Source organism: Cololabis saira, chromosome 7, assembly GCF_033807715.1.
Source record: "Cololabis saira isolate AMF1-May2022 chromosome 7, fColSai1.1, whole genome shotgun sequence".
NCBI classification, from domain to species: Eukaryota; Metazoa; Chordata; class Actinopteri; order Beloniformes; family Belonidae; genus Cololabis; species Cololabis saira.
This window is the reverse complement of record NC_084593.1, coordinates 46601769-46622467: the sequence shown is the minus strand read 5'-3', so window position 1 is coordinate 46622467 and position 20699 is coordinate 46601769. Positions and strand designations below refer to the sequence as shown.

General features: G+C 40.8%; 1 protein-coding gene across 3 annotated transcripts in view; it reads right to left on the bottom strand.

Annotated features, from left to right (window-relative positions):
• Nucleotides 1-20699, bottom strand: part of csnk1a1 (casein kinase 1, alpha 1) — a 50833-nt gene that overhangs the window by 23130 nt on the left and 7004 nt on the right. For all 3 annotated transcript variants that reach the window (XM_061725984.1, XM_061725985.1, XM_061725986.1), the window contains exons 3-4: nt 10659-10785; nt 9390-9488 (exon numbers count right to left, since the gene is read on the bottom strand). In XM_061725984.1, coding sequence (XP_061581968.1) covers nt 9390-9488; nt 10659-10785 — 226 coding nt within the window. The remainder of the gene's footprint in view (nt 1-9389; nt 9489-10658; nt 10786-20699) is intronic.

The window sequence follows — 20699 nt, the reverse complement described above, 5'->3', positions numbered from 1 at the left end:
GTGGAGACTGAAAAACATTTTTATGGCTCAGTAAAGGATGTAAATGAACTAAGATGCAAGAGGTCCCAGGTTGAATTCCCAAGTTACTCATTTGCCCAATTCCTTCCCGACTGAACACATGAATAGGTAAAGGATCAACTATAAAACTAAGCAACCTTAACTAACTTAGTGCAGTATGGCAGCCGCAGCAGAAACTATGGTCATCTGTGATTTACAAACCCTAGCAGATTTGTTTCATCTATACATGCACAGGTAAAAACAAATGAGACAAATAGGATAATGAAGTCTAGCGTTCCTACAGTTGTGAAAGCGTATAACCAGTGAACCTAGAGGGACTTACAGCTGGGTATTCACATGATTCCACTGATATTAAGACTGTTTGTTTAGTGTTTAACAGAGCAGTCATGCCTGAAGCCTTCAGAGATGGACCATTAACTGCTGGAGAAAACTTGGCCGTGTTTTTGTTTTAGGTTTACGTCGAGATTCAGGTGTTACTGCAGCGTTTTAGTGGACCATCACGCTATGTTAAGATTGGATCAGTTTGGAAACCATGAAACAGGAGTCAAACAGAGCCCACTCAAATTACTTATGGAGGCCAATTTCAGATATGAGATTGAACCACTGAAACCTTCAATAATGCGGAAATGCATCAATCGTCCGTGTTTTATTTTTATTTTTTTGCGTTAATGTTCGTCTTGCTTCATTCTCATCCGAAAGTGGAAAAGCGTGCCAAGGTCAGTGTTATTCTTACCAAACAAACAGGAATAGACAGGAGACGTACGTCTAAGCTTTCAGAGTCAGTTTCCTATGAATAAATCACCAGGATCATTCATAGCAGTGTATGCGTTTGCATTGGTTGTGTCAAACAGATGGCAGATTGGTAGATTTTAGGAGCTGAAAACCTACCAAGATCAACAGTTTCACGGTGACGGTGAAACGACAGTTACAGGGACTCTTTCAGTGATTTTAATCAAGTAGTTTACCCAAAACTATACAACAACTCAACCAAACATAATCACTAACGTCATTTCAGATCAAGCCCTGTTCCTGTTTTATTTTCTTATTATTTTAGAAAGTGCGTTCTAGCTCTCGTGGTCTCCCATCCCTATTCTCAACAAAAAAACAAACTTAAGCTAACACCTAAGTCATTTTTGACTCCTGTCCTGGTCTACATATTGCTTTAGAGCACATTGATGAACAACAAGGAGAAAGCTACCTCACAGGGATACAGTGGAGCAGAAGTCGAAAAGACTTGTGGAAGTAATAATGAAACCATATTGTCTTAAAAGAGGTTGCAGGTTCCAATCTCAGCCTGCGCACCTTTGCTGCATGTCATCCCCATTCTCTCTGTACCCCCTTCCTGTCTGTACACTTTGAATAAAAAGGGCCACTAGAGCCCAAAAAATACCCCCCCCCCCCCCCCCCCCAAAAAAAAAAGACAACCTCCATGTCTACAGGGAGCTAAAAGTTGCACAAGTTCCTTAAGGTAGTTTTACCCTTCTCCATCAAACCGATGGCAAAACTATTTCACTATGTATCAGCTGTTGAATCTCAAAATAATACTAGTATTAATATGTTGCAGAACTACAGTCAATAAAATTCATGCAACAGCTCAAAAAACTGTTTTAATAACACCAACCCAAATCGATATCGGATCAAATCAAATCCTAATAATCTATTCTGAATTTAAAGAATCGGAATCAAATCGATTGACACTTGGAACAATACCCAGGCCTGCTATTGTTGCCGAAAAGGGAAAATGCTTTTCCTGCGCTAGGAATAATCACAGTCCGTCTTAACCTTAACGTTCAAACACTGATGAGCCATCAGAGCAACACATGATCTTGATTTACTATTTCCTCAAATTTTTCCCACATTACTTTTTCTATCTGTGTATATTTTTGGATTTCAATCCCCCCGTGTTCACCTTCTCCCTAAACTGTTTCCATCACCTGCCTCGTTTCTAACATTCCTGGGCCCTTGTGAAAAGTGCACGCTGCATCTTCATGTTAAATCAGCCATGGATGTCTTAGTATTTATTATGACTTATATAGCGTTTTCATTTTTATATGCTATAACACTGTGTTTCAATATCAATTTTCAAAGTTCAATAATTATTCTAACCAGCCCAACCGAACCCGACCCAAAATAATGCATATTTTTGTCTGACTTGTCACCACAGGTGACCGGAGTCACTGCTCAGTTGGGATCAACCCAAGCATCGCTGGAGCAAAGACAGATTGAGCTGCAGATTCAGCTGCAGAACAAGAAAGAAATAAAAGCGCAGCAGCTCCTCCTGCGGAAAGCGTGTGGTTTTGTCAGCAGGTTTTAACCATGAGTGCTGCTCCCTGAAGTGAAGCGCGGGTTCTCTGTGCCTACGATTATGGGCGGCAAACAGGGAAGTTTAAAAGTATGTAACAGGTAATAATTAATAATAATAATAATTATTATTATTATTATTAATTATAATTATTATTAATAATAATAATAATAATAATAATAATAACAATAATAATAATGATAATAATAATGATAATAATAATATTATTATTATTATTAATAATAATAATAATAATAATAAGGGCTAAATGATTTTTGAAAATAATCTAATCTGATTTTTTTCGACTGCAATTTAATATGCAATTTTTCTTTTCAATAAAACCTCATGGATGATTTTAATACTAACACAATATACATTTAGTATACAATGTTTTAAAAGACTGGGCAAATTTTAATTCAGCCAGTAAATACACTATACAGGCTACTAATATAACTAATGCTTTTTTTTTTTTTTTTTAAACATTAATTTACTTACTAATTACTTTAACACCGCAAACCAACAGATCTACTACCACAAATTTATAAGACTTAATTTTTTTGTATGTTTTTTTTTCTTAAATCAGATTTTACAAAAAATGTAATATTGGAATAAAATGAAAACAGTGAAATTTAACTGTTTAAGATTTTCAAAAATTGAATAATAAGTATCCCAGAATTAATTTGATCCTAGTTTGAGCAGTAAGTATTGTACCACATCTTTAGCTGAGGACTCAGTTATTGATTGATCTTCTGTGCCTTTCTAAACTGTGCTCGTAAGGAGCAACACTTTCAAATTTTGGACAATGATCCCCGTTTTTGGCTCATCTGGCATGCTCGACATTAGACACATATCCGTCGTACATGACTGTTTTTTTTTTGCTTTTTTTTTTAACATGCTGGAACAAGTAGTTTTGTAGTAGTTTTACTCTGAAGTAGCAACGTTATAATGTAATATCAATTATCATGATCAATTTAAGGGATATCATCTTATCATTAGCATGGAATGCAGTTCCCGCTGCATTCATTCAACCACTTCCTCAGTCGTTCTCATATTGTAGCACCTGATTCCATCTTTTCCTCGAAAACTAAGTTTTCTTATTTCTGTAAATCTCCAATTCAGCATTGTTAAATTAGAGGAAGTAAATAATAATGGTGCGCGTGGAAATAAAAATTTCCCTTCTTCCACGTCTTAAGGTTCATTTAAAACTTGATTAGGTAACTTTTAGAAATGTTCACACTTCTCTTTTAGGGTGCTTTCACACCTGTCCCGTTTGGAGCAGTTTTCCGAAACAGGGAGCATTTCCCCCTAAAGATCAGTTCGTTTGGTACATGTGAACACAGCAATCGCACTCGACAAAACAAGCGAGCCGAGATCTCCTAGGAGAGGTGGTTTCGGCTCGCTTCTATTCCAGACCTGGAGCGGTTCGTTTGCAGAGAGAACAGAATCCACACAGCAACCGACACAGCTCACTCATAAGCTGCTTACACATAGAGCGCGGTTTGCCGCGCCCAATGCTGGGTAGGGCGCAGGGTCGGAGCAGAACCTCCTCCACCTTCTCTCCTATTGGACGCACAGAGATGTCGTCACAGTGCGGCACGGTGAAATTTAAAAATGTTCAATTCGGGTAGGCAGGCTTGGCGCGAACGCCACGGCAAGCGGCCTCTCGGGCGCCGCTGAGCTCGGCAGCAGAGCGGTCTGCTCTTGCTCCGCTGTAGCACATACAAAATTAATGGGATTGCCGGCGGCGATCTGCACCCTCTCTGTGAAAGGGGTTATAACCATTGTTGTTCCTGTGGTACGGAAGAGGAAACTTCTTCCATGTTCATTTCTGACCAATGAGAGAACAGTTGGTTCTCATGGCATTTGTTAACAGCTTTGAACCGCTACAGACGGTTGCCTTGTGAACACAAATGCCACAAACGAAAAACGAAACAACTGTATGGATTTAGCCCCTGAATCGAACAAAACACACGGGCCACAGGTGTGAAAGCAAAGCACCCTTAGTTACGGAATGGCCGCTTACATACGCAACCCATCTCTCCTTTCTCCATGCCCTTTCGTCCACCTTGGGAGGTGGGGCTCTTACATACTGGCCCATTGACAAGCAAAACGGGGAAGTGTTCCACAAACAAAAGCCAGTATGTAAGGGCCCTATAAGAGCTTTTCCCCCCTCACCTATTTTAGGGGCTACAAAGTGCAGGACGCCAGCCATCGAGGACCAGGATTGCACACCTCTTTCCTACACTGACCAGAACAAGAATTAAGCTCAGTAGAATTATGAACTGCACACGTTCAAGTCCACTGACCAGGAGCCTCATCTACAAAAAGTGCAGCTCACAAAAAAATATGCGTACGCCACTTTCAATGATCAGTTGGAAAAGAGAAATGAATGTGAAAAAATGCGGCCCCTCACACACACATCAAGGTTTGTGAAAGTACATTTCTACGGTTTTGTCTGTTGGTGAAGGTGGTGATGCAGTGAAGTCCAAAATATGAGGAAACGTGACAATATGTTTACGATCACACGTGAAGGACACGACACTCTCCACATCACCAGATAAGTTACACGAGTGGAATTGCATCAATTTCACAATTGGCAACAATTTCAAAATTGACCACATGGTCTGAACATATAAAGCTAAAGGTTGTGCAAAACAATGTAACCCCAAATCACAATGGCATCACAATCAGATTGTATCGATTCAATAATCAAATATAAATTCATGCTGTTCACTTCTTTATGAGTGTTGATCGCGGACATGTCCTCTTCAAGTTGCAAGAATACATAGATATTAGACCAATTCTATTATTTTAAGAATACATGTGTAAGCAAATTGGGAATTGGAATGAGGAGAGCCGTTTTTCACCCCACTACCTTCAGTTCTGCGTTGATTCTTAAAATACAAACAAGAAAAAAAATAGATAAATGTAATGATACAGCTAATGCTAAACATAAACCCACAAACTCATATGAACACAATAAACCCGCAACTCTTCATGGAACGCAACACAAAGCAAGGAACAAAACCCATAATCCAACGCGGTCAACACGACAGCACGTTACTCTGTTTTCTTTTAGAGCTTAAAGCGACACTACGTAACTTTTCCACCTTAATATCATATTTCCAGAGTCATTGTGATGGTACATCAACTTCCAACAGGTTTAATGACACCTCTGTCATGGTCTGAGGGAGTCTGTATCACCTTCACTGGCACTATGTAACTTTGAGGAGCATGGTAGGAACCCTGCCACACTAAAAAACTACAAATCGTTACGACTTTGACTGCTTTACGGCATACGTCACTTCCCCCTCCTTCCCGATTCGCAGTCGAGCGAAAATGGGCGGGGCGTGGAGCTCAGAGCTCCGCAGAAGCTGTTGCTGTGTTGTGGCTGCAGCAGCTCCACACAACAGACGTGGGGAAAAGACCCTAATGGTTTAACTTTTCAACGGTTTCCTGCTCGGAGGCAGAACCCCGGAGGCCAAGTATCTGATATAACAAAGTAAAAGAGTGAAAGAGCCGTCGGCTCGCTTTGGATCGCGGCTGTAACGACCAAACACACAGTAAAGCATGATTTATGGTTCTGCGTTAAATCGACGCAGACCCACGGCATAGGGTACGTGGCGACGCGCAACGTACGGTGCGTGTCGCCGCGTACCCTACGCCGTAGGCTCTGCGTCGATTTAACGCAGAACCATAAACAGCCTTAAACCACAAACACTCACACAGACGGGCGTCGGATCAAAACACGGGTTTTATTCCACCACTCTCCAGCTAAACGCAGTTGCTGGCCAGCTCTCTGCGGAGCAATTAACCCCAATCTTCAGATAAAAAAACTAGTTTGTTGAGGAAAAAATATTAACTCTATTTGTAGCTGCAGAGGAAAAAAATAATCTCACGAGAAAAACAAAAATATTGCTCACGCTTCGGAGCCTCTTCCACATAATATAGCAGTCAAAAAAAAGAAAAGAGACGTAAGAGGGATACAAAACATGTAGTGTATGTTGTACTATTATACAAATTTATTGAAACACATGGCTCTTAAGGGATTCAGGGATCTCTTAGGGATTTCATATGGATCCAGACCGTTAATAATCATTATTTTCTGCATATACCGCTCCCTGGCTTCCTTGTTTAAGGTATCCAAGTAAATTCCACTTCCTTTCCAGCAGTTTAACATCTTTTTTTTTGCGTTCTGTCTGTTCACTTGGTGAAACAGAAAAGCATCCCGTCTCCTCTCATCAAAACAAATGCAGCGACGGGACAGGAGTTTTCCGGCTGTACGCGCTAGTGCTCATGGGAAACGTAGTGTTCTTTCTGGTAAAACACTACCGATTTTGTCCACAAGATGCCGCCAAACTCAGAAAAGCTGAAAGTTACGTTGTGCTGCTTTAAATTGGAGAAAATGTATTATTTTTCCAGCTTCTCAAGCTCACGGTCGGTGACATCCAAATAAGGAACTTGTGACATTCTTTCAAAGTGTTTTGTGGTTTTCCGTGTATATTTATCCTTATGATATTCAAATGGATGTACTTGAGGTAGGAGACAGCGAGGAGTGTTGTGCTCCTGCATCCCCATTTAATATCACATTTGTTGTGATGTTCAAATGAAACGTGTGTTTTTGGGCGTATGCACAGTTTTGAACATCTGGATTATTTTTTTTTGCTTTGGCAAGATTTCTGCGCAAGGATTCACGATGAAATCTACGTACTCTTTGTACACGAGGCCCCACGAGAGTTCAATGACGACCCCATCACCCCTGAAATATCCACTACGATACTGCTATACATGCACTTATTTGTACTCGTATGTTTGTCGTATGTCATTCTCAACCTCCTGTCAATACTTTTCACTGCAAATTCCACATTCTCACAAGGCCCTTCATTCCTGATTCTCACCTATCTGTTTATTCTTCATTCTGGATCCTCACTTTCCCCATCATTCCTGATTCCAGATCCCTGTCGTCTCAGAGCTACAGGACTCTGTCCAGTTCTTTTGTCCACATAGGACTGTAGAACAGAGTGTGCCCAGCTCTGTTGTCCACTGCTGCTTCAGTGATGAACTACATGAAAGTCATTTCTTTTCATCGCCTGTGATTTTCTTTAGTATCCTCCATGAGTCAGTTCTCTGATCAGTTAATGTGGTGACAGTGCATTCACATCTGTCTAAGAGGTTGGACTAACCAAGTGCAATCTTTTCCGTTTCATTCTTGTTCACATTCAGGATGTTTGGCTGACGATGGAGCCTTGTGGCACCTTACAGATGAAGTACACTGATCCGGTGGAGGGAAAACTACTGACTGACAAATACCAGGTCATGAGCTGTCCCTGAGTTACAGTCTTGTACCCGTTTGGACAGACAACCATGGTGCTAAACTTCAAGTGTAGTGGTTTAGCATATTTAAGTCCTTAAGAGGTCTTTCTATTTTTGCCGCACAAAAAAGATTTGAGAATGTGTATTTTTGAAGAACACAGGTTTTGGGGGTATGAATAACTTCTTTAGTGGGCTTTGACATTTAAGTTTCTCACTGTTATCTGGGTATTTTTAAGACATAAATTGGCTAAGCAAAAACTCTGGTCATGTGTGAAACTTGAAGCTAATTTTGAATTCAACATGCTTGCTTGGGAATCTGACGGGGGTTGGGATGAGAATCACCACCTCCAAATCTGATACCAGGGTCCTTAACCAAAAAAGGGTTGTGTGCTCTCTGGTCAGAGGTTTAAATACTTGTTCACAAGTGATGGAAGAATGGACCGGGACATTGCCCAGTGGATTAGTGCAGCGTTTGCATTGATGCAGACATTGCGATAGTTTGTCACGATGAAAAAGAGAGGCAAGTTGATAAGTGAAGCTCTCGATGTGCCGGCCTGGGCTTCTCTGCTTCGGCTATTGCCCCAAGGACACAACGCTGGACAAGCGGTAGACTAGGAATGGATGGGTGGTATGTTTGAGGAGGCTCCAACCTAGAGTGGTAAAGTAACTTTTGACGCTTATTTGAACAAGTGTCGTTCTAGGCTACGTCCCCATCACTGCTATGGAGGCCAAACTGGACTCACACCTATGCTTGAAATCCTGGAACGCAGTGCTCTTCAATCCTGGTCCTCAGGACCCACTGTCCTGCATGTTTTAGCAACTAATACAACACAAAAGTTGCTTTTCAGAGACCCAGAACATAACCCCCCGGACAAATATCAAATAAACAATGCCACGAAAAACTACCCTTTAAGAATGAAGAAACCTTGATCAGGACCTGGTTCCTCCTGCTGAAGACCAGCCAGATAGAACAAGAAAAGAGGACGGACATAGGGAAGAGAGGTTTTGTATATGTGCATCGATACTTACTATCCGTAAGAGTTCTATGTACATATATTATAACTGATACATGGTTGGTTGATGGACAAACAGGTATAGACAGCAAACACTGAGGTGGTCAGGGGGTCAGATACACCAAACACACCTGGCTCAGTTTAGTGGACCATTCACAGACTTGCATAGACCATGAACACAAGCTGAAGGCCATCCAACAGTTTGAATGTGGTGTGTTGAAGGACAGTGGGCCCTGGCCAGGGTTGAAGAACACTGATCTAATGTGTAGCCAGGTTTAGTAGAACTGGGAATGGTTAAGGTCAGTCTGGACAACAATTGATGGAATTAAAAATGATGTTAAGGAAGACAGTTTTAGCAAGTGACAGATCTTGATGTCTGTATGTTTTGGTATACTGCACAAAAAAGGTTGGGGCTGCTAGGCTGAAGAAACTGACCCCCCCCCACTAAATTAAATAACAGCAGCATCCCAAGGCTCTGTTGGTGTTAACTGGTCGTGCTTTTGAGAAGCAATAGTTGACAAGCTACTGATTTTATCCTAATCACTGTTAGGTGCCGTTACCCACACTGACTTCCTCCGAGACTGCGTTTATATTGGTTTGACTGAAGTTTAAAAATGATTGAACTTTCATGAACTTTTTAAGCCTCTCTGAGTTCAGAACCTACAGTACATATTCAAAAATAATAATGGCAGGTTTTTAAGTGCTGTGCCATGAAGCACATGTGCAGCAGGTAGAGGTCTTACCTTGTTACAGTGACGGCCAATGCCCATGAGGAAGTTGTCTGGTTTGATGTCTCTGTGGATGAAGTTCTTTGTGTGTACATACTCAATTCTGCTGATCATCTGCAGATCACAAAGCAAAATAAGATCAATAAACTTTTTCCCAATCATGGCAACTCATCATCAGAAGGTGCCTACTACATACTGGCGTTTCTTTGAAGAACATTTCCCCCTTTTGACGGTAACCTGATTATGCGAGAGCCGCTTTTCAGAAAGGCGTAAAATCTGATCACCTATTTTTTTATGTCTCCAGAGTTAGACCAAAAGGCGTGAAAAAGCTCGTGTTTTTAAGGGCTGGGCCAATGGAATAAAATTGGTGGCCCACTTTTACGGAAATGTTACAGAACACTAGTATGTAAGCACCTAAAGCTCATCTCAGCAACTGCAAGGCATATCTGAATACATTTGGCATCAAAATAGAAACAACACATCTGAGATTACAGCCAAAAATGTTTTAGCAATGTTTCTAAGAAGGAATGTTTAGATGGAATTTGCAAATTGGCCATCTAGGTTCAGTTAACCCAGTTGCTGAACTGTTTGTGGAAGGACGCATGTCAGCAACGGCTTTATCTGCATGGATGACTGCCCCCTCTACGGATTCTTCACTGCACAGTTCAGACATCCATGTGAGTTCAGAGATTATCCAATCAGGACAAAGAACAAAATAAAAAAAAACTCCAGTTCATTTTCCTTTAGGGAGTGATAAAGTATTTTTGAACTGAATTTGATTTAACAGATTCTTTAAATCAGTTAGTCACAAATCAAAAATCATTTATATGCGTCAGAAACTTGGACTTCCATTAATTGAATTATGTTTTTCAGCGGAATCTAAATGATGACTGTGAAACACCAGAAGACTGAATTCAGAGCTTGGATAAAGAAAGTTAATCTGTTTGCAGTATGTAAGGCTTCTCCGTCAGACCTTTAGGTGATGCTCAGCAGAAACCACCATGACTCCACAGATTAGCCACTGGAAGTCATGTTACTCCTCAACATCTGGAATCAAAGTCAAATGGCCTTCTTGCTTTTTGAAGATGTCTCACCTTCCATCTAGGAAGTACCTGCCGTTAAAAATTCCCCACCCGTCCAGTTGAGGTAAAGACAACTTATGGATGGACGGTGAAATTAACAACAAAAGAAAAGTCCAGCTGCTTTGATTGGAGACAACAGCCAGCAACCTCCACATACGTGGACTTCCCCAGAAGCTCCCAGAGCAGCGGACAGCATTCCTACCTGGTCTGCCAGCATCAGGACCGTTTTCATGGTGAACCGACGAGAGCAGAAGTTAAACAGGTCCTCCAGACTGGGTCCAAGTAGGTCCATGACTAGGACATTGTAGTCCTTTTCCTGTCCATACCACCTGAATCACAAAGCATTAGAAGAAGAGTTTCAGTCACTGTCACAGTTCAATTGATTAAACCGACATGAAGTCTATGTTTCAATGCAAAAGATGGAGTTGACAGACATGAGGCCAGACTATATACCGGGCCACGGCCTGTTTGTACTGTTGGTACAGAAACATACGGACTAGGACAAACAGGCAGAGAGACAGCTTTTCCCCAAAGCTGTGAGAGCCTTCACCTCCCCACCCCTCAGACACTCACACACAGACACCAATGCACCTTCATCCATCCCCCTCAAAGCAAGCAAGAGCACTCACATGCTCATTTTAATTGCATGTCAGAATATTCTATTCTACTTTAAAGTATTTTAATGGATTATTGCTATTCTTTTCCCCTTTTTCTTTGAACGAGAGATGCAATGCCAATTTCACTGAACTTGTTCAGCGACAATAAAGACATCCATCTATGCAGTAAAGCTCGACAATCTATTGAATTAAAATCACAATTAGTAAAATCAATCATACAACTTGTCTGACGGGGTTTAAACCACAGTTGCTCAGAGGTTTTATGGAGTGGGAATGACCTTTTGTTACAGTTACTTGTCTGCCGAGCTCTACCAGTCTCCTAGCCAGAATAATCAACCAGAAACAGTCCAAGTCCAGACTGATATGGCACTTTTCCACTAAGACCTACTCAGCTCAACTACTTTCTTTTCCATAACAATCCAGCACCTGGATCAGAAGTAGGAGGATTGTGTGATCTAAATGAAGAAGACAACACTAAAGATGTAGAACCTGGAGGAGATAGTAGATGTGCTGCTGGGTCTGTGGCTTGTGTTTGATATCCAGTTAAAAAATGAGAGTGAGAGAAGCTTCAAGCAGCGGCGCCAATTTACATTTTTTTGTTAGTTTGTCTCTGCGCTGCTGAAAAGTCAGCTGGAGCCGTGAGCAGCTATGAAGAGACAGAGCTCTTGGTAGATCTGGTTGTTCCTTATCTCCGTCTAGATCCCTTTTTAATTCTCTCCTCAGCACCAGGTTTATGAACATCTGCACCTCAGAGTTGGATCAGAAACAGACTTTTGCTGCTGTTGCTGGTTGAATAAAATGAACCAGAATCCGTCAGAGTCTCTTTCTCTGATTTCCTCCTCCTGACTCAGACGTCTGACTCCAACCCCCCGACCAATCGGTGGCCTGTAGTGTGATGATGTCAGATACAGCCGACTCAGCAGCTTAGAACCTCAGCAGAATAGATACAGAAAAAGTACCTACTCGGTACGTTAGACCCCTAGTGGAAAAGAACCAAACCGAGTGGAGGCGAGCCGAGCTGATTAGGTGCTGGTGGAAAAGTGCCAATAGTAATCTCCAGAGCAAAGTCCACAGATAAAACATCAGTGTCAATGACACCAGGAAAGAACATTTACAATGTCCGATATTCTTCTTTCTTCGTCATTTAAAGTGTCATATGCCCAGTTTTCAGTGGTCCAGCTGTTTTAAGAAGTTCACAATGTATTAAGCACTAACAAGTTGTCATACGAGCTGGGTTTTCAGAGTTTTGTGGTTTAACTCTACTTTAAAGTGGCTCCAGGTTGGGGTGTAACCTACAATCACCTGTGACTCAGGTTTCTGAAGACAGCGTTCATCTTCAGGGGTGTGTCCACTGACTAAACTGAGTCATCAGCGCTAATACATTCATGTGCAGTATTAACACAATTAACCATCTTAGCAGCGTCTCATTCTTAATCAGCAGACTTTAGTTTTAGTGTGGGAATAAATAAGGCTTGTCCCTGAGTGTTTAGTAGAAGGTAAAGCCATGATGTCTTTTTGATGACTTGCTGTATGTGGTAAGAACCCAACAAGGGTCAGGACTAATGTAATGAGAATTGATTATGGTTGGTGGTAGTGGGGGGTTGTTGGTGTAAAGAGGGTGGTGCTACATGAGATTGAGAATTCGGTGAAGAGTCTGAAACACAAATCACCTCCCATTCAGAAAGTTTTGTTACATGGGTTAAACAAAACGTTTTGACCTTTACACATTCAGAAGTTGGCAGTAGGGTGTGTTGAATTACTTCCAGTTTACCCTCCAGTTTAACTGCTCCTCCTTTATCTTGAATATGGCTGATTTAACTCCTTTACACAGTCCTTTCTACTGAAACACCAGTTTTTCTAGAGTCGCTTCATGTTTTCAAATATATTCTTTTGCAGATCCAAGTTCTCTGGTTAGTCATATATACAGGACTGTCTCAGAAAATTTGAATATTGTGATTTTCTGTAATGCAATTACAAAAACAAAAATGTCATACATTCTGGATTCATTACAAATCAACTGAAATATTGCAAGCCTTTTATTATTTTAATATTGCTGATCATGGCTTACAGTTTAAGAAAACTCAAATATCCTATCTCAAAAAATTTGAATATTATGGGAATCTTAATCTTAAACTGTAAGCCATGATCAGCAATAATAAAATAAAAGGCTTGCAATATTTCAGTTGATTTGTAATGAATCCAGAATGTATGACTTTTTTTTTTTTTTTTTTTTTAAATAAATTGCATTACAGAAAATAAAGAACTTTATCACAATATTCTAATTTTCTGAGACAGTCCTGTATGTCAGTTTGGTGTCTTCCTCAGTGTAATGTCCAGTGTGGTCGTAGATGGGATGTGTTCATGACCACTTCATTGTGAGCTTCAGATCTGCCAATCACCAGCCCTTCCTGTTTAAGCTGAAAATCTTTTCATTCTGGTCTCCAAGTGGCGCGTTTCTCGTTAGATGATGTTCAGGAACAAAACTCAGCAGTTTTAATGATTTAATGACACCCTCTTGTGCTGAAAGGTCGGCCTCTCTGATGCAACTGTGGCATGTTGGAGCCTGTCACACCAGTCGGTCCTGCTGCTTGTTCCAGCTCTTTCACAATCCGGTTACCTCCGTCTAGGTGCCACGCCTCATACTTTCTTGCTTCTTTTTATTTCATACCTTTCATTTAGCATTCAGACGGTCTGAGGAAGATTGGAAGGATTCAGACTGTTCTGAACAGCTCTGCCCCCCCATGGCAGAGCATGTCGGGGTTCACACACCTACCAAGTCAAAGTCCAGCACTTTCAAGGTCTATTCTAACATTTTTCCAGCACACTTTTCTAGCTCTTTTTATGTTCAATACATTTTCAAAATGATTTCATTCACAATCACAATAACATGTTCTTAAGAGTAAAATAAAAATGTTAAAGAAATACTAATGTTTTTTTTTTTAAAGTTTCATGTAATTGTAATTTGTCTTTTCTTACCATGTAATTTCTCAAGTAGTTTAGGAGCCAAAAAGAACTCTACAAATATAATGAAATAATTTAAAATTAATCTGTTGCACAATCGCAATTAAAGATCTGATTGTCTCTTTTGAACTGTAGGTAAAATTAAAGGCAAACGTTAAGAATTAACTAATTCTCATGGATTTTCTGGAGAGGGTTCACGTAGCGTGAAAGATAGGGGAAATTAAAGGAAAGTTACAAGGCAAGTGAAAAGATGAAAGAGAGAAAACAGTTGAGAATAAATACTTTATAGAACAAGAAAGGCAGAAGAAATGTTTGGAGGTATGGAAGAAGGAAGCAGAGAGTAGTGAGACTGAAAATGCAGAAGGGAAATGTCAGGAACAAAAGATGACAAAAATTGTAACAGGGAGAACAGATAATTCAGATGAAACTAAGGTAGATAAAGCTGCTCTACAAATCACTGGGGAGGGACTGAAACAAGTGGTGTATAGGTACTACCAGTTTCAGCCCCTCGGCCTCCTCTTCTTACTCTATTTTAACAGCAGGAATCCAGGCGTTGATAGTGGATCCTGATTTGGACTCTTGTCCACCAGCCAATCCAGAGCTTCCACCAGCTCTTCTACTGAGGCTTCTCAGCCCTACACTGCGTAGCCTCTGTAATCATCAAAGTTCTTGAGTGACGCATCTTTGTGATCGCATTCTCAAAGGACTGAACTCAGATGGCACAAGCTGTCAGACAAACCTATGTTGGATGCAGTGATGAACCTTATCTCAACGGTCTTTGACGGCATGCTCGCTACCCCTGACAATCGCTGCTACAGAAAGAGAAAGCTAAAGAAGAGCCAGAAAGAATGACATATGGCTGCTTTAAGCATGTACAACACGGTGGCTGCAAACCAGGGCCCAAGCAGAGGGAGAGGCCGTAGCTGTGCTCATTCCACACCTGAGGAATTCCCAAGAAAGAGAACTGTCTCATGCTGCGGAGCAGGAGAAGGGAAGTCACACACACACACAAAGAAAATGTACTTGCGAGCTTTGTTGTAGATATGCTGCTAAACTTTATTTACATAGCACCTTTCATGCAGATAAAATTGTTCCTCCTTTTTCTCCGTTTGAGCTCTCTTTTCCTGCTCTACCCAGCTGGCCTTCGGCAGGTGGGTCGCCCCTTACGATCCAGAAATCATAAATAAAATCTGAATATTGAGCCTGCTCAAGGTTTATTCCCTCCTAAAGGGGAGTTTATCCTTTGCACTGTTTGGCTTTTCTCCCACTAGAGGATTTTTTACCTGCCATTGGTTAAGTATTGATTGGTCAGGGTCATGTTCTGGGTCTCTGGTAAGATCCTAGAGTCAACGTGTGTTCTAATAGACAGTACACTAAATGCTTTCCAAAGAAATGCTTTCTGCAAATATTAAGTCAGTGTAAAGATGACTTCCCTCAGAAAAAAAACTCCTGTATCTACTGTAATACTTACAATATGCCGATAAAAATGAGAAATTTCCTCAGTCTTATGGTGCACCTCATCTAATTGCAGCTCATGTAGCAGAGGGGTCGCCCTGGTGGCCTCTGCCAGCGGTTCTATGGCCATGGCAAACAACAAGGGTGACAGGGGACAACCCTGCTTTTTTCCCCTGTCCATCGTGAAACTGTCTGATCAAAGTCCATTAGTCAAAACAGCTGCTTGAGGATGATGATATATTACCTTATTCCATTTAATGAAATAACCAAGCCCAAATTTCTCTCATTAATAAAATACATACTCCCATTCCATGTGGTCGAAATCTTTTTCCGCATCCGATGAGAGCACTACTGCAAGACTTGAATAACATTTAGTTAAGATTTCCGTCCTTTAATGAAACTGGTTTGATATTCCTTCATAGATTTTGATAATACATTTTCAAAACAGGTGGCGAGGATTTTTTTTAAAGTATTTTCCAATCTACATTAAGCAGCGTAATTGGTCTGAGCACAAGATAAGGAAGACTTCAGCTTCCCTAGGGGACTGAGGTGGGTCACCTTCCAAAAATGAATAGTTAAAACATATCCAGGATGGGGCCTACTAATAAGTTATTAAATAAGTTATTATTATTATTAATAATAATAAGTATGGGGTGGGACAATACGGGTAACTCATAATTCAATACTGTGGCGATATGTGGTCCACGATAACGATATCACGATACACAATATCTATGATATTCAATATATTGTAAGAAACTTCATCAACGATATGTGACTGAAAAAGAAAAAATACCCATAAAAAGGAAAACGTCTGTAGTTATGCATTTATTCAATGCCAAAACTTCATACAATGTACAAAGAAAGTGCGTTTGTATATTTCCTCACTGCCTCCTAGTCTTGTAAATGTAAACACTGTACAGCTGGACAAACTGAAGTGCATGAACAATAGTGCGGTGACAACCGCGTAAATCCATTATGTGTGTTGTAATAAAATATCGATATTTGCCATCAGTTTATCGATTATTTATTGTGACAGAGAGCGCAACAATATATTGCAATATCGATTTTTTTTCCCCACCACTACTAATAAGTCAGGAAATTCTTTAGAGAATTCACTGCTTTGTCCATCAGGCTCTGGACCCTTTCTGTGCTGCACATCCCTTATGGCTTGAATTACCCCCTCCTTAGAAATAGGAGCATTTAGTGCCATTTGCTGTTCCATTGATATTGTAGGCAAACTCAATCCAGAGAAAAAAAAATATCCACCAAGACCGCTGCACATGAGATTGTTCAGACATGTGCAGCCTATGGTAAAATGTCAAATACATTTCTAATGAGTTTAATATCATGTATATTGGTACCCTTTCCATCATAGACGGTAGTGATAGATTGTGACTCAGCGGTGTGGTCAGCTATAAGAATACTGCCAATTGAACAGGACAGAACTAAATGTAGCTTAGATCCTGGTAAAAAAAAAAAAAAAGTATTTAAATGAAGCGAAGAGACAAAAGTATATTCTTTATCTCGGGAATTCATTGACCTTCGAACATCAACAAATCCTAAATCCTTCAATACAGAATTAAGTGCCATAGCTTTTAAAGAAGGAGATGGATCTTTATGAGGAAACCCATCAATATGTGGGTTCAAAATGCAATTAAAGTCACCTCCAACAATAGCAATGTCAGACTGGAACCCTGAAAATTCCAAAATTACCTCATTTATAAAGTCTGCAGCCTTTCTAATGACCTATTCATGATTTTCTGATTCTAAATCGATTCTCATTAATGCCTAAAAACCGATTCATATGTCTAAAGATCGATTTTTTTTCATAATTAAATTTTCGCCTGGTGAACTTTAATCCCAGTAGTCACATCATTTAATTCACACATGTGCATGGAGTGAAACTATCAAACAATTAACATGGCGTTGAAGCGTTAACAAAGCACTGGTTTTTAAAAATGAACTAAATGAACTTTTCTTTGGAGAAAATGCTGCAAGAGCGGTCACTAAAAGCCGGGGACACAACGTGGTTCTCTGCCCCTCCCGCTGCCCTTATGAACAAAAATATGTTGAAGCAGCCGCCTGAGAAACCAATGCAGAAGCTGCATATTTATGCCCAAAACATTCCTCTTTTGGGCATAAATATGAGAATAACTAGTGCCATGTTTTTGCCTTTAAATATGTTTAAAAATAAGAAAACAAAGTTTTCAGTTATAATTGCATAAATTGTCTATTTTTATAGTGTCTTGGGGTCACATTTGCATAAAATGCTAAAAACCAAATTCTCAAAAATTAAAAACACAGAAAATGGACAAAATTTAACGAAATATGGAAAAAAAATAAAATTGATTTCATACGCCTCTGTTTGCTGCCCTGGATCCGTTTCATAATTCTGCCCCACGATTTTCTGAAAGCAGTTCTATCAGCATTCTGGGAGCTGATTGGTCCTAACAGCATCATTAGCTGCCAATACTTGCTGTTAAATCTCAATACTAGTATTAATATGTTGCAGGACTACAGTCATATAATTCATGCAACAGCTCAAAAAACAGTTTTAATAACACTAACTCAAATCAATATCGGAATCGAATCAAGTCGTGATAATCGATTCTTGACATTTGAATAGATCCCCAGCCCCCCATAATTTGGAGAATTAATTTTCAATGATGGCCAAATATGGATAAAAGCTAGTTGCCGTCACTTTGCCACTCACACTTAGTATTTATCGTGACATCTGAGCTGTGAATTGAGAACTTACAGATGCCTCCTCGGTTTTGTGTTACCCAACAATTAATGCTTCTTCATCAAATCAACGTGGTCTGTGTTGACGTGAAGCCCCCTCTGCAGAGCTTGATGTGCATTTTCAAAAATTTTCTGACTAGGCGTTGATGTGACAAAGACCCCCATGGCCTGTGACTGGTCCACTGTAATCATTTCTGGTACTTTTCAACTTTGTCACTTCTGAAAGATTAATTCAAAAGGGTGTAAAGTAGAGATGTCCCGATCAGGTTTTTTTTTTAGCTCCAATCCGATTCAGAGTCATTTGATTTTGAGTATCTCCCGATACCAATCCCATACTTTCGTAACACACTAAAATAATGAACAAATGCAAAATAAACAGATCCAGGTTGTGCCCTATTTAGATTTGATTCACTTTATTTGATCATTTTGCACTTAAACAGTATTTTAACCTGGACACGGCGAATAAAAAGATTACTTACAAGGTTTGTAAAGCAGACCTTGCTTATCATGGGAGCACGTTGGTAATGCACGAGCATTTGAAGAGAAAGCACGTCGGACAGTTGAATGAAACGGACTCGCCTTGGTAAGATATTAAGCGTATTTTGGCTTTAAAAGGAGAGCTTTAACGGTATGCCTGAAAAAATTATTTTAAATTAAATGCACGCAGACCGAAAAAGAGGCACCATGGACCCCTTTCTGCAGAAGAAGCAGACGTGTAGCCGCAACAGGCGACTGCCCTCACTGAGTCAATACTGCAGCTGATCTGTGATATCAGGCTCTCCATGGTTGATGCTGACGAGTTTCAACAAATGATACACCACTTCAACCCAGAGAACGTCCTGCCATCCAGAACCCATTTACCCACTTGATGGAGAAAAAATACCAGACGTTTTATTTTATAATTTATTTTTTATATAACACATCTGCCTGTCCTTAAATTAAAAATAATGGACTGAGGTTTATTTATTTATGGATTTATGTCTATACTGACTGAGCACTGCGCCCTTGTCCTTGGTTTTAGATAAGACATTTTATTTACTTTTTGTATGAACAGCAGCAAAGTTGAATAAAATATCTATTTCTCATTGAAGTGCCCATCTTTCTTGTGTTTATTATCATTTGCCACATAATTAAAGCAACCTCATCCGAAATTTAAGAAAAAATTACTAATCATCCGATTAGTCAACTAATTGTTTCAATAGTGGGTGACTAGTCGACTATTAAAATAGTGGTTAGTTGCAGCCCTGCCGGGGCGTCCATCACGCTCGTGCACACCAAGTCGGCAAGATCACTGTAACTTTAACTTTTATTTATTACTTCCGCTGTAACACTGCTGTGCACATGCTCAGATCACGACAAACAACTTTATTGAACTCACTTTACGTGACACAGCCCACACTCGGCACCCCCACCCGTAGCTTCTACATATTAGCAGCGTTGTCCAACAACATTACGTGGACCCGTTGCTTGATGATGCACCAGCTGTTCAGCATTTTTCCATCATATGTTTGATGCGTTGATAAATAATTAGAATAAAATATATATCCGATCCCTGATTGGGACGCAACGTCCGATTTCAATCAAGTCTGAAACAACGTGATCGGCACCGATTTCCGATCACAAGATCGGGACATCCCTGGTGTAAAAACCACTTCATCACAAGACTTCTCTTTCCTTTATGATGCAATGCCCTGCCGGAGTCCAACATGCACCGGGAACAAGTCTGATTTACTGCCGGCAATGAGAACCAGACTCCTGCTCCGATCATACAGAGACCGGACAGCCCTTAACAGAGGGCCCCGGACTCCATACTCACCAAGAACCCCCCACAGAATGGCACGAGGGACACTGTCAAATGCCTTCTCCAGATCCACAAAACACATGTAGACTGGTTGGGCAAATTCCCACGAACCCTCGAGCACCCTGCGGAGGGTGTAGAGCTGGTCCAGTGTTCCACGACCGGGACGAAAACCGCATTGTTCCTCCTGAATCCGAAGTTCAACTATCGGCCGTAATCTCCTCTCCAGTACCCTGGCGTAGACTTTCCCGGGGAGGCTGAGAAGTGTGATCCCCCTATAGTTGGAACACACTCTCCGGTCCCCCTTTTTAAACAGAGGGACCACCACCCCGGTTTGCCAGTCCAGCGGTACTGTCCCCTTCCTCCATGCAATGTCGCAGAGGCGTGTCAACCAAGACAGCCCTACGACATCCAGAGACTTGAGGTACTCAGGGCAAATCTCATCCACCCCCGGTGCCACTGAGGAGCTTATGAACCACCTCAGTGACCTCGGCTTGGGTGATGGGTGAGCACACCCCAGAGTCCACACTCTCTGCTTCCTCAGTAGAAGGCATGTCAGTCGGGTTGAGGAGATCCTCGAAGTATTCCTTCCACCGTCCGACGATGTCTCCGTCAACAGCTCCCCACCTGCACCATAAACGGTGTTGGCAGAGTACTGCTTCCCCCT